At 34.4% G+C, this 14,679-nt stretch overlaps 1 protein-coding gene across 1 annotated transcript in view; it reads left to right on the top strand.

Annotated features, from left to right (window-relative positions):
• Window positions 1–14,679, top strand: part of Abcb5 (ATP binding cassette subfamily B member 5) — a 112,543-nt gene that overhangs the window by 73,247 nt on the left and 24,617 nt on the right. Inside the window, exons 20-22 of the mRNA XM_078027807.1 lie at window positions 7,936–8,139; window positions 10,686–10,786; window positions 11,726–11,866. Of these exons, the coding sequence (XP_077883933.1) occupies window positions 7,936–8,139; window positions 10,686–10,786; window positions 11,726–11,866 (446 nt within the window). The remainder of the gene's footprint in view (window positions 1–7,935; window positions 8,140–10,685; window positions 10,787–11,725; window positions 11,867–14,679) is intronic.

The following is a 14,679-nucleotide window of genomic DNA, read 5'->3' as shown; positions in this document are numbered from 1 at the left end:
ATAATGCATCTTAACAGATTCCACTTTGGGTTGCATTGACTTAATTTTTTCTTAAGTTCTTTGAAAGTGTTCTTATCTGTAGTTATCCCACAGAGACTATTCATGGCACCTAACTGTTCAGTCACTTAAAACTCCACAGTGGTTCTCAGAAAAACAAAAACCAACACTGAGCAAAATCATTACAATCTATCAGCTTATCCTGAGCTAGAAAAACTACTCAAGTTAATCTACCTTACTTTTTAATTATTGACGTTGCTCTCTGTGTCTTCATTGAGAATAAATTTTCACCAAATGGCTAGTAGTCTTAAATACAAGTCATCACTCTGAACATACTTCTTCCCATTATAATCAAACATGATTTAATTAGCTCATTTCCTGAAAATGATGTTCTTTACTTGGCTGGTAAATGAGTCATACAGAAAATTACTTTGGTTTCAGCCTCATTATCACATTTTAATTTTGTGAAGAAATTCTGCTAATAGATTCTATTTTAAATTTTCTAATTTTCCTGAATCTTGTTTTCTTATGAACTGGGAATATTATAATAAATAGTCAGTCTGGTAAGGTTTATATATTTTGTTAGTTTTCATCACTACATAGTGTCACTACATATAAAGTAAAATGTTTGTAATTAGAATACAAAACTAGGGGATGGAGTTATAGCTCAGTGGTAGAGCGCTCCCCTGGCATGTGTGAGGTCCTGGGTTTGATCCTCAGTACCACATGTAACTAAATAATTAAATAAATAAATAAATAAAATAAAAGATCTAAGGACAATTAAAAAAAATTTTTAAATGAAAAGCTGTTCAAAGTGCACCGTGCCTTAAAAACATTACATTTGAAGTGCACTTTTTCTTTCTTGTTTTAAGATGATGGATATACAATGGTAATTTTAAAAACTAGGATAAAATGTCACAATATAGCAGTACAAGAGGTGCTTAACATGCTATCAAATTATAATCACATCACTGAGATTTGTAGCATGTTGAACAAGCAGTGCAATGTGATGAGGGGCCACATATGATTATCTTGCATCTATTGAACTCTATTATTGAAACCTAAGACTGCCAAAAAACAAAAAGTAAACAAAACAAGACAGTATTCTAATAAAACTTTATTTTTGGACATAGGAATTTGCATTTATACATCTATCACATAATGCAGCATATTTTTCTCTCAATTTTTTCCCAGTCATTTAAATATATAAAAAACCTTCTTACCTGTGAGCAATATAATAATATGTAATCAAATGTGGACTGCAACCCATGTTGTTTTGACCTGTACAATAAAAATAATCCACAAAAGATTTCAAATGGTATTTTACAAAGAAATCCAAATGGACAATACCCTTATACATTTATTCTATTTTGTGTCTTTGCATTTAGAGTGTGATTCTTATAGGCAACCTATAAGTTGCTTTTAATTGGGTTACTCAGCCCATTTTCATTTTTCTGTGATTATTAATATTAGGCTTAAATATTTCATTTTGCTATTTTCTGCCACATTTGTTCTTTTTACAGTTTTCCTATTTTTCTGCCTTCTTCTGGATTAAAATTCTTTATTATTCTGATATTTCTCTCTCTCTCTCTCTCTCTCTCTCTCTCTCTCTCTCTCTTTCTCTCTCTCTCTCTGGAAAGGGAGGTGATATTACTAGTTGAGGATCTTTGCTTTATTATTATAGTGGTTACAGAGTGTTAATAGTATACATCTTTCACTTATCACAGTCTACCTCCAAATATCAATCTATAGTTTTTTGAGTTTTTTTATATGACAGCAGAATGCATTCAATTCAATTCACAATATCAAAACTGTGGAACCAACCTAGATGCCCTTCAATAGATCTGTAATCCCAGCTACTATGAAGGTTGACAAAAGAGGATCCTAGGTTGAAGTTCAGCCTATACAATTTATAGAGACCCTGTCTCAAAATAAAGTAATAACAATTTTTTTTAAAACACTGGGAATGTAGCTTTTGATAGAGTTCTTGCCTGGCATGCTTGAGGCTCTGGGTTTAATCCCCAGAACTGAAAGAAAAAGAAAAGAAATTGACAATAGTGTACCTCCCTTTTATCTCAATATTTTGCTATTATTATCATACAGTTTCTTTCTACATATGTACTACACATCATATGTAGAATAAATACTCTTAAACAAAAATGGAAGAAAGTTAAATGTTTAAGAGTATTTATTGATCAACTCTACATCATGATTATTTTTATTTGTCACTTGTCTCCTAAAGAACTTCAAATAAACATAAACAGTTATATATTGACTCACATAGTTAACTTTTCTGGTCTCTTCATTACATGTTCTAGATAAACATTTCCATTGTTATAATTTGCCGTCTGCCTCCAGGTCTTCTTTCACATTTTTTGTAGTTCAGGTCTGATGGTGATTAATTATTTTGGCTTTGGTATGCCTGCAAAGTCTTTATTTAACCTTCATTTTTTAAATACATTTCCACTGACTACAAACTTTGATGTTGACAGATGTATTTATTCATAGATTAAAAACATTGCTGTACATTCTTCTTCTCCCTATTCTTTTGTCAATAAACTATCTGTAATTATCTGTATTTTTTCCCCTCTATATATTTTTTGGTTGCTTTTAATGCTTTTCTTTTTTGCTGACTTTGAAATTGTGATGGACTTTCATATAGTTTCTTACTTCTTATGCTTGAAGTTCACGATTATCTTGGATTTATTAACTTGTGGATTTCACTGTTTGGAAAATTTATTGGTCATTAATTACTCATTTTTTTTTCTCTTGCCCTAGTCTCTCACCTCTCTCTTCAGGGACTCCAATTATACATGTATTAAACTGTATAAAAGTTGTGCCATATATCATGAATGCATTAATAACATGTTCATTGCAGCTTTAATAGCAAAATAATAATAATAAATTATTTGCCTACATAGCTTGCATGAGGTTCTGGGTTCTACCCCCATCATGGGAATAAAAACAAAAATGGAAGAAAGTCAAATGTTTAAGAGTATTTATTGATCAAGAAAAAACTTGTAGTATAATGTAAAGCAATAAAAACGGAATACACAACTGCATACAAACAATAATCCTAATCTGATGTCAGTATATGAAGAGTGTTAATTTTAACATTATTTAAGCTTTTTCTAATGATCACATTTTCATGGTAAGAACAAAACATTTATTTTGGGGGGGTAGGGGGACAGAGTACTAGGGATTGAACTCAGGGGCACCTAACCACTGAGCCACATCCCCAGACCCATTTTGTATTTTATTTAGAGACAGGGTCTCACTGAGTTGATTAGTGCCTTGCCATTGCTGAGGCTGCTCTGAACGTGCCATCCTCCTGCCTCAGCCTCCTGAGCTTCTGGGATTGCAGGCGTATGCCACTGTGCCTGGCCAAAACATGTATTTTTAAATGTAGTCTATTATAACTGTGTTTCTAGGTAAATAAATAAGGGTTCTCATTTTTCCATCCCAGCACTAAGTGTCATGTGTCCCAATAAAATAAGATTCATAGTCAGGCATGATGGTGCACGCCTGTAATCCCAGCTACTCAGGAGACTGAGGCTGGAGGATCCCAAGTTCAATACCACCTCAGCAATTCAGCAAGGCCCTAAGCAACATAGTGAAACTCTGTCTCAAAATAAAAAATAAAAATGGCTAGAGATGTAGCTCAGTGGTGGCCTTGCTGGGTGTACTCTTCAGTACCAAAATAATAATTACTATTTTAAAAATTTGAAAATTAAAAAAAATCAATACAATTAATAAAATGTAGTTTTTATAAAAACAAATCTGCTTATTTGAAGTTTTTTTCTAGAACATCTTTTATCTTACCTCATACTATGATGTTTCTACCTTTTCTATCCTTTACACATTTACTTAGACTAATTTATAGAGACCAAAAAGGGAAATAAGAAATGTCATATCTAATATGTACACTTTAATGAATATATTTAATTTTTCAATTGGACACTACTATGATGAAGTAGCTAAGAGTGCTAGCCCTCCATCAAAGTGGAAGAAGGGGAAGAGCTGGGTTTTGGAGCCCAGCCATGGTTTGCTGGGCATCCATGTGTCACCACAGCCCATTACAGGGATGAGCAGAGCCAGAGCAAAGTCAGAACAATATTTTGCAGAGGAGTGGCCAGGGCCAGATTGGTTGAACACAGAGAGATTAATCACATAAATGAATCTATTAAAGAAAATGGAAACCAGATTTTTCACTTGTGAAAAGGAGGTAACAAATTATGGAAATGGAGAAAACTGAAATTAACGTGTAGCCTTGGACTGAAATCACAGTTATTGAATAATTGATAGTTAAATATTGTATTTGTTTTTCAGATTTGATTTTTTTAAGGTAAGACAGGTTACTTAGTCATGGAGGAAAAATAGTTTGTTGATGAAAACCTTTATACATTTATACATTTCAACATAAATAGAGAAGAAAATATAAATATAAATGTGTGCATGCATCCATCCATGCACATTTACATAACTTCACAGTCCTGCCCAAAAATAATGAGCATAATTAGTTTCATATTTTGACAGCTAAATAACATCTCCACTAAAAGGAGTCAGAGGTATATTGAGAAATTATTGATTCCAGGGGTAGGGCAGAGGTAGTGCAAGATGAATCTGAAAAATCAGTCTATGTCAGAAAATAAGAACATATACAAAGATTGATAAAGACATGTCAAAAGACAACAAAACTGACTTGAGAGGACTTGTGGTTACATCCTGGGACAATTTCTATATCAAAATGAGACTTAGTTGAGGGTGATGGCTCCTATCTGTAACCCCACATCCTGGGAGACTGAGGCAGGAGGATCATAAGTTCAAGGCCAGCCTGGGCAACTTAGCAAGACCCTCAGCAACTTAGTGAGACCCTGTCTCAAAATAAAAAGGACTTATCAGAGAGAACATTTGGCCTTTGCATGGAAAAAATGGAGGAACTTTGATTGGGCAAAGGGGAGGGAGGGATGGGAAGGGTGCATGGGAGCAGAAAAGATGGTGGCATGAGATGGATATCACTACCCTAGGTACACGCAAGACTGCACATATGGTGCGACGCTACATCGTGTACAACCAGAGAAATGAAAAGCTGTGCTGCAGTTGTGTACAATGAATCAAAATGCATTCTGCTGTCATATATAACTAATTAAAAATTAATTAATTAATTAATAATTTTAAAACTTAAAAGAAAAAAATAAAAAGGACTAGGGATGTACTCAGTGATTAAGTGCCTGTGGGTTCAATCCCCAGTTAAAAAAAAGAAGAAAGAGAGACTTACAAACCACTTGACAAAAATAAGAAACCATACCAAGAACCTAGTTTATACTACAAAATAAATAAAGTTTAATGAGAAATTGAATATTAGTATAGCTCCAAAGAAACTCACCTCAAAACACTTATGAATTAACAAAAGAAAAAATAGCTTAACAATGGAGAAACATAGAAGACACCATTTAATTAATTATATAAGTAAACACTACCAGAATAGGACCTATCAAAGTTGCATGCCACTTGATGAGATGCAATGAGAAGAAAACAGAATCACTCCTGTGTTATGCATGCCAAAAATTCATCATCTGAATCTAATCATGAGGAAATAGAGGATAGGCACAAATTGAGAGACAGTCAACCAAATAACTGGCCTATAATCTTCAAAAAATTGAAAGTCATGAACATCAAGGTAAGGAATGAGGAACTATGCCAAATTGAAATGGGCTAAAGAGACATAATAACTAAATGGAGTTTGCAATTCTGAACTGGATATCCTTTTGCTATAAAAGGATATCATGATTTAGATAACTGACAAGACTTGAATGAAGTCTTAGGGTTTGATGGCAATCATGTATCAAATATTAATTTTATGATTTTGATTAAGAGAAAGAATGCTTTTGGTCATAAGAAATCATCCGTGAGTATGCAAAGGACAGTAGGATTTGAGGTCAGCCCTTAATCTCAAATGACTTCAAAGAACAAAGAGTTCTTTATCTTTTGTTAGAAATCAAAACGACTGAGGGAAAGTTATTTTGTCTTTCTACCTCAGTTTCTCATTTACATTGCAGGCATAGTAATTAATTGCAGGCATAATGACAGTATCTATCTCCTAGCATTGTTATAAGATTGTTATAAGGGATGGGGATGTAATTTGTCAGTGGTACAGCATTTGCCTAACATACATGAGGCCCTAAATTCAATCCCCAGTACTGCAACAAAAACTAAAAAGAGATTGTTATAAGGCAGTGAAGGTGAAGTGCTTATTTTCTGTTCAGTAAGTGTTGGCTGTTCTTTGAGCACCTTTACATATTAGCTACAATAACAGTATGAAAATTATGGTGACTGACATTCTCATTTCATCCTATTTTGGCCTCTTTCAATCTGCTTTCCCTTCTGCTCTCCTTTCCTCTCCATGTTGGCCTTTCCAGATCAACTCTTGCCTCTCCAACACAAAGCACTGTACTCCAAAGAATATTCAGTGTGAACCCAGATGGCTTAAGTTATAGTTCCTTGAATGATTATCATATCTTCACTGAGAGAATTTATAAATGAAAAAACAAATGTACTAAAAGTATACAAGATCTTAAGAAGAATGAAATTATGGCATTTGGCAGTAGATGGATGGAATTGGAGAATATTATATGACATGAAATAAGTAAAATAAGCCAATCCCCCCAAAAAAAACAAAGGCTGAATGTTTTCTCTGATATGCAGATGCTAGTTTTCACAATGGAGAGCAGGGAGAACAGAGTACTTTGGACTAGACAGAGGGGAGTGAAGGGAGGGAAGCGGGTATGGAAGTAGGAATGACAATAGAATGAATCAGACATTATTACCCTGTGTGCAAATATGATTACACAACCTGTATAACTTTCCATCATGTACAACCAGAAGAATGAGAAGTTGTACTTCATTTATGTATGGTGTGTCAAAATGCATTATATTGTCATGTATAACTAATTAGAACAAATAAAAATTTTTTTAAAATACAAGATCTTATTTTTATAGATTCCATAAAGCAAAAATTTTTATTAAGAAAAAAATTAATTATTTACCTTAGACTATTACTAAAGATAAATTAAATTCAATTTTAGTAGATATATAAGCTAAAATATAACATTCTCTTCCTTTTTATTCTTTATGAAATGGAATATGTAAAACACTCAAAGAATTCATACATAATTCAAACCATCTTTTCTAAACCCTTAAAATTTAAATACACATCTGTTTTGCATGTAGTAAAACTGCTACTTTCATGTTACTAATTATTAAGATATTTATTGTCCAATAACATTCCCAATACACGGGACCACAGCTTTATACATAGTGAACAGTGAAAAATGCTTAGCTAAAGATTGTTACTTTTTGTTGTTGTTGTTGTTAAATTTTTTTTGAACAGCAACTGTGATTCTGCTACTTTCAAACATCAACCTTCTCTGTAAGAGTTTCTAAGTTAGGATTTAGAGGTAGGGTGGGAGTGTATGTGTGTACACACTGTGTAGATCTCACTGAGAAGTCCTGTAACTCCAAGTTTCAATAAATACACTTAACTCAGATTGAAGTACAAAATTCTGCAGAACTATTTAAAGAAAGATCTCAAATGAAGCATCAGAAGTGTCTTCCTCTAAGCAGGTCATAGTTTCGGATAGCCTGCTTCTTTCATGCTTTTAGACATTGTTCTATACTGTGGTCCACTACACTGAAAGCTAGTTCATGTGGGGTCTTAATATTGGAAATGAGGCAGAAAATAAAACATGATTCCTAAGTTAAGAGCATTTAAAAATATGTCTCATTTAATATCTGAGTATAAATTCAAAGTATAAATCTAAGTACAAATCCTAAAAAATAAATAATACAGCCTTCCTTATTTTGCAGGAAATGCTAAGAGGAAATCTTATAAGTTTAAAGCTGACTGACTTTTTTTCCCAAAAATATGTCTAATTCTAGGCAACAAGTTCAAGGGTTGGTGTCTTAATGCAAAATGCAACCAACATGGGATTGTCCGTTATCATTTCCCTTGTATATGGATGGGAGATGACACTCTTGATTCTGAGCATTGCTCCAGTACTTGCTCTAACTGGAATGATTGAAACCGCAGTAGTGACTGGATTTGCAAACAAGGATAAGCAAGAACTTAAGCGTGCAGGAAAGGTAAAATGAAGGCTCTTATTACCAGTATAACATTTAAAAATAATAATCAGAGCTCCCATCTTTATAATATATCAACCTCATCTTTTAGGAATCTGTAAAGTGGTATGTGGTAGGTATGTGTGTATACATGCACACTCATACATATAGATAGATATACACACAAACACAGAGACCAGACCAGTATAGAACAGGATATAGACAGGGCATGGTGATAGGGTCCATTACAGCACAGGATCTGGAGTCAAATTGGCTGAGTTAGAATTCACTTTATGTCACTAAAACGTGTGATATGAGCATGTTATGTGAACCTTTGTGACCTTTTGTTTTCTCCCTTGTAAATGGGAATAATAATAGTATCCACTTACAGATTCGTGTATCACATAAAATAGCATTAGTATATGGAAAACACTTAGAATAGTGGCTGGAAGACAGGAAGCACATAATGACAAAGGATATAATTAAGTACCGGCTCTTTCCCTCAGTGGTAAGCAAAGCATTACTTTCCCAGTCTACCTTTAGATAACCCTGGCAGTAGGCAGTAATGGATTTTTGTTGTTGTGGTTTTTGTTGTTGTTGTTGTTGTTGTTTTGGTGTTAGGGGTTTTGTGAGGTTTTGTTAGTTTGGGGCTTTTAAAATTTATTTTCGATGCCTTCTATCCTGCTCTTCTTAGCTTTCATCTTGGAAAAAGTCCAAAAGCTGAGTTTCATGACAGCCTTTCAGAAGCTGTATCATGAAGATACTGAGTCTTCTCTAAGCCACATATTCCAGGGCTTAGGCTCTTCCTCTCATGGTCTGGATACACATACCGTAATCATTTACCACAGTGGTGAACACCTTCTGAATATAAAAATGATTTAGACGTCTTTATGGTCAATATCACAGAGACTGGAACAAGGCTGGAACAGTATAAAGACCATGAATGAGCAGGAATGCTGAGCACATGAGTCAGCTAATCTGTTGTGCTGACCCTTGAACCTCTCCACTTTTCTTGTACTAGATAAGGACCCTGGAATGTCAGCTGAGTTATGCAGACTCAACTACTTACCAAATAATTGCCTCAGAGGCAGTAAGCAGTTATTTAGCCTAAATGGTATGATTTAGAAGTTGCACAAGTTCTAAATTCATGAAACATTAATTAGATTGTCCTCATCTTATTTTTGGTACCATGAGCTTTAGTTACATATCCCCTTGACTTTTCTTTTGTGTCATTAGAGTAACCTCAAACTATGCCACCAATAACACCAAATAGTCAATCTGAGTTGTTTCCCTATAGCTTTCAGTAAGTAGTTTACCAAAGACAAATTTAGAATATAGACCAATAAAACATATTGGTTCTTCTTTAATTATGTGTATAGATTTGAATAGGTCATCAAACATTTTATTTTTCATACTTAAAATGGCTTTATTTTTAAAGAGTACAGTATTTTCTAGGTGTCTGTAAGGATCTTTCTCTCTTTGTCAAAATTAATCACAAAGGCTTTTCGTAGTTGTTCATGTATTTTCCCCCTCAAAGGAAATTTCAGCATTCGTATCTATCTTCCTTTGCATACTATACAATGTGTTTTTAAAAAGCACTTTGCATTCATTTTGAAATCAATGAGAATTTTAAACAACTCAACATCAAAATTGAAAGCAGAATCCGGGTGTCCTAACCACAATTTAGAAATCTGGTTCTCTCCTGCAATCCAAATTGTCCTTCAAATAATGCTGGGTGGGGCTGGGGATGTAGCTCAGTTGGTAGCATGCTTCCCTAGCATGCACAAGATCCTGGGTTTGGTCCCCAGCATCACAAAATAAATAAATAATGCTGGGTATTTACCTGTCCCACAACCTACAGAACCTACAGAGCCAGTCTAAGAGAAAATAGGAAGTTTCTCTTTCTAGCCAGTCTGTGTTTTCATATTCAAATAGTTCTTCTAAGCCAAAAGCCTCCTATGTTTGAGATCCCATGCTATTACACATTCTTTTTGAAAACTCTATAAATATGGGAAAGCATTAATTATATTTGTATTCAATATCTTTTTAAATTCATAGACATGAAAATGAGAAATGGCTTTATCTTATAAATAATTGTATAGCCACATCGCATGATACTATTATGAAATGTTCCTGAGTCCTTTTTAGTTGCTATTTGCATTTCTGTTCTAGAATAAAACAATTATTTCTTTGATTCTCTCTGCTATCTTTTACTTGAATTGTTTCAAAATTTATAAGAAGCCCCTTTGCATATGAACATAAAGCTCACTAATGTTATATTCCCCAGCCCATGGAACCAATTTAAACTGATATTCAATAAAGACTTGAGGAAGCTAAACTTGGTACACTAAATCTTTTTTAAAAACTTTGTGCTTAAGCTTATTACCTGAAATGTAATTTTTGGATCTTATTTTTGGAGATGGAGGGAGGAAGGTAAGAATACTTGACAGAAAATCTTATTGACCCGATATACTTATAATGTCCCCAGTGTACATGACTAGAATTCACTACCAAGAAAAGTATAAGAATTACTAACTTTATGTCCTTATTGTATTGTCCTATTTTATAAGATAGCAATTGAAGCTGTGGAGAACATACATACTATAGTGTCATTAACAAGAGAGAAAGCCTTTGAGCAAACATATGAGGAGACTCTTCAGACCCAACACAGGTGACTATCCCGACGCTGTTGACTGTGCTATCCTGTAACATCAGTGCTTCCCAATACTCTGGCAGTTTGCCTGGCAATCCACCTGCTCTAGAATCTTTCCTGAGAGTGGCCTATCATAATTTCTCACACAACTTTACTAAGAAGACATGAAGAAAACTCAAGGGCAAACACAATTAAAAATAAACATTTTAGATCTTCCATGTCACTGAAGTATACACATCTGTCTTATTATCCAGAAAAAAGACTCCAGGAAGTAACGTATTCAAGAAAGAAAGAGTGTACATCCCTTTACTTTAAATCTCTAGGATAGTTTATGTTTTAAAACAAATGTATAGGGCTGGGGTTGTGACTCAAGTGGTAGAGCACTTACCTAGCATGTGTGAGGTGCTGGGTTCGATTCTCAGCACCACATATAAACAAAAAAATAAAATAAAGGTCCATCAACAACTAAAATAAATTTTCTTAAAAATGGATTTACAGCAAACCTGTTTATTAAATTAGCCCCCCTTATCACACTGGCTTAGCGACACTGTGATTACTTTATACACTTCTGCACTTGTGCCTGTGGTTGGTATCACCCTTTAATTGCCTCTATGTATTCTATTAAAGCAAGATTGTTGTAGATAATTAGAGAATATTTATTCATTTCTCTAAACTAAATTTCTTTACTATCCTTTCACAGACTTTATCCATTCATTTGGAAGTAAATGAAGACATCTTTGTTAAACCATAGAGTATATCACTATAGAGAAAATCATTTATCTCATGTCTTCTCTATAATAATTCTCAGTAGTAAAAAGAAAATCTCATTTATTTAATACTTAAAATATATATCCACTAAATGATAACGTTTCAAAGTGCTATATTCATTATGTTACATGTATTAAGTTGATCCAACTATAACTCATGTACCATTGTTTGGTAAATCACGCATTTCAGAAATACCTTGAAGAAAGGACAGATCATAGGAAGCTGTTATGCATTCAGCCATGCCTTTGTGTATTTTGCCTATGCAGCAGCATTTAGATTTGGAGCCTATTTATTTCAAGCTGGACGAATGACACCAGAGGGCATGTTCATGTAAGTTGTGCATATACAAAAACCCTGTAAGTGGGTCATATTAACCAAAGGTATCTAGTTTATACAGAGAATTGTCATTTAAATCACATATGTGGGCAAGGTGTGCTTAGAAAACTTAAATATATACATATGTGTATATATATATGTGTGTGTGTGTGTGTGTGTGTGTGTGTGTGTATGTAAAAATATATGTATATATATATATGTTTGATTTTTAACTGGTCGAAAATTACTGTGCATATTATAAGTTTATGGGGTACAATGTAATATTTTAATATATGTTCACAATGTGGAATGATTAAATCAAGCTATTTTTGTTGCTTAATAGCTGTAAAAATATTAAACTTTCTTTAAATATTTAATGGTAAGTGGGGGGATTGGGGTTGTGGCTCAGTAGTAGAGTGCTTGCCTAGCATGTGCAGGGCACTGGGTTCAATCCTCAGCATCACATAAAAATAAATAAATAAATAAAGGTATCATGTCCAACTACACCTGAAAGAAAAATTTTTTTTTAAAATTAATGGTAAAATACTGATACCTATATAATACTAATAATCTAAATTGAATCCCCAAATGAATCACTCACAGATTTTATTTTCTAGAATGTGGGAATGCAGGAACAATATATGTCTTCATGATATCCACTCCTCAGGGAATTTGCAAGACTTTATGGAATTCCCAGAATAAAGATATCTTAATAATATTAAGTATGACTACAAATCAGTAAGGCTGAGTTCTTTGCTAAGTAAACACTTCAGAAAACAAAGCATATAAATGAGTAGTGTTCCCCTTCAGAAAAGTCACAGGTGGGAATTAATCATGATTGCCAGTGAGGCTTTCTTTCACAACACATTGGTTGAAGGTGATAGTTTAGAATTCGGTTCACCAAGTTATGAATTTCTTTACTTCATAGAAATAATCTAAATACAACTAACTGAAATCATAAATTCCAACTTTTAGTGTTCATTCTGAGTTTCCTACGTCTAAAATGTCAGAAATAGGGGCTGAGAATGTAGCTCAGGCGGCAGCACGCTCCTCTGGCATGCGTGCGGCCCGGGTTCGATCCTCAGCACCACATACCAACAAAGATGTTGTGTCCGCCGAGAACTAAAAAATAAATATTAAAAAATAATAATAATAATAATAATAAAAATAAAATAAAATGTCAGAAATAGGAAGCTCAGAATGAACGCTCCAACTTAATGGCTAATTTTATTATAAATGTCATCGTTAAACCTTTAGAGCTAAAGAAAATCCCCATACAATATTTGACTCAAAAAGTGGCATTATGCTTTTTCAAAAAGCTCACTGAAACATGTGCATCCAAGCAAGAAGCATCTTCTTCTGAATAATGACTTGGGACATTATACCTTTCCCAAAAGGCTGCCACTTAGAAAATACCTGGGAACACCTCTCTGGGTGCTACCTCTCATGTCTCAGGATGTTCCTTTGAATACCTTCATTGGTGGCACATGTTTGTGTTTGTGGTCATGTTCCATTTGAGGAAATGGCCTGAGCTTGTTTGAAGCCAAATAATTTCAGAAAAACTTGGAATCAGTTTTACTTTCTAATCACATGAAAATATTTTCACTTATTAAGTGCAGACTAAGTTTCCCAGGAAGTTTCTTTACTAGGCACTGATAAGAAAACAATCCACAGTTCACCAATCCAGTTTTCCTGAATCTTACCTAATGATGAGGTAAGATTAAGCAGTTTAGCAGAAAACAGTACTTAGCAGTTTCCTGAAGGGAGATTTTCTTGTACAATGGGATATCTGTATTTAAAACTTCAACAGAAAAACACAGGGTCCCTGTTCTACTTTGTTCTCCTAGCCTCTGAAACAATGGGCAGTTTCGCTGGTGTGAACCTATAAACAATTATGGCATGTAGCCCCGGGCTTCATTCTGATTACATAGGCTAATTAGTCAGATTAGGAAGAAGCAAAATCTGGCATCACATAAATTAATTTATTCAGGTCATAGGCCCCGATTTAATCAATAGAATTCCCTTGGTTGTAATGTCGTGCAGACACTCCCAAGCTTATAAAAGTTTGATTACAAACCCATTGCTTGAAACTCAGAAAAATGTCCTTGTGTTGCTCTAAATTTTCATACCTTCTCACATCCCCAGGGAACCATTCATTCTTTGAGCACAACTGATCTTGGGGACTAGAAAACAAGCCAGTTAAACAGTCACAGCAATGTAGGATGTCGTGTGATTTTATAAACTCTCACAGATGATGTTCAAGTCTTCTCTTCAAGTTCTCTGTCATTATGCTCTCTTTGCTTTATAATCACGTATCTTCAGAAAGAAAAAAAGAAAGAAAAGAAAACTCCTTCCCTTAAGGCTCCTCTTACCTATCTCCAAGGTCTTTGCTGTCCTTTCAGCCAGATCCCAAATGATTGCTTGTTCTTGCTCTGGACACCTTCTCATCTCTAATCTCTCCTAAACTGCTTCTGGACAAGACTTATTTCCCACCACGGTACTAGAAAGACTCATGGCCAGGGTCATCACTGGCTTCAACCCCACTTCAGCCCTCAGGGGCTTTTCACGAATCTTTCCTGAAACACTTTTCTTTCTAGGCTTCACTCCTTGCCTTACAGGCTCCTGTTCTCTGTTGGGCTTCTTTGTATTGGAGGGTGGAGAGCTCTCAGAATTTTCATTCATACGTTCTCATTGATGGTCTCACCCAGTCTGACAGTTTACCACAAATGTCCCAGTAACTTTCTTCTCTTGTAGTTCCATCTCTGACCCTGTCCCTGAACATTAAATTCGAATCCAACTACTTTCTAGACACCCCACATGAACGTCTA

The sequence above is a fragment of the Ictidomys tridecemlineatus genome, chromosome 2 (genome assembly GCF_052094955.1).
Source record: "Ictidomys tridecemlineatus isolate mIctTri1 chromosome 2, mIctTri1.hap1, whole genome shotgun sequence".
In the NCBI taxonomy this organism is placed as follows: Eukaryota; Metazoa; Chordata; class Mammalia; order Rodentia; family Sciuridae; genus Ictidomys; species Ictidomys tridecemlineatus.
This window is presented reverse-complemented; position numbering and strand designations above follow the sequence as displayed.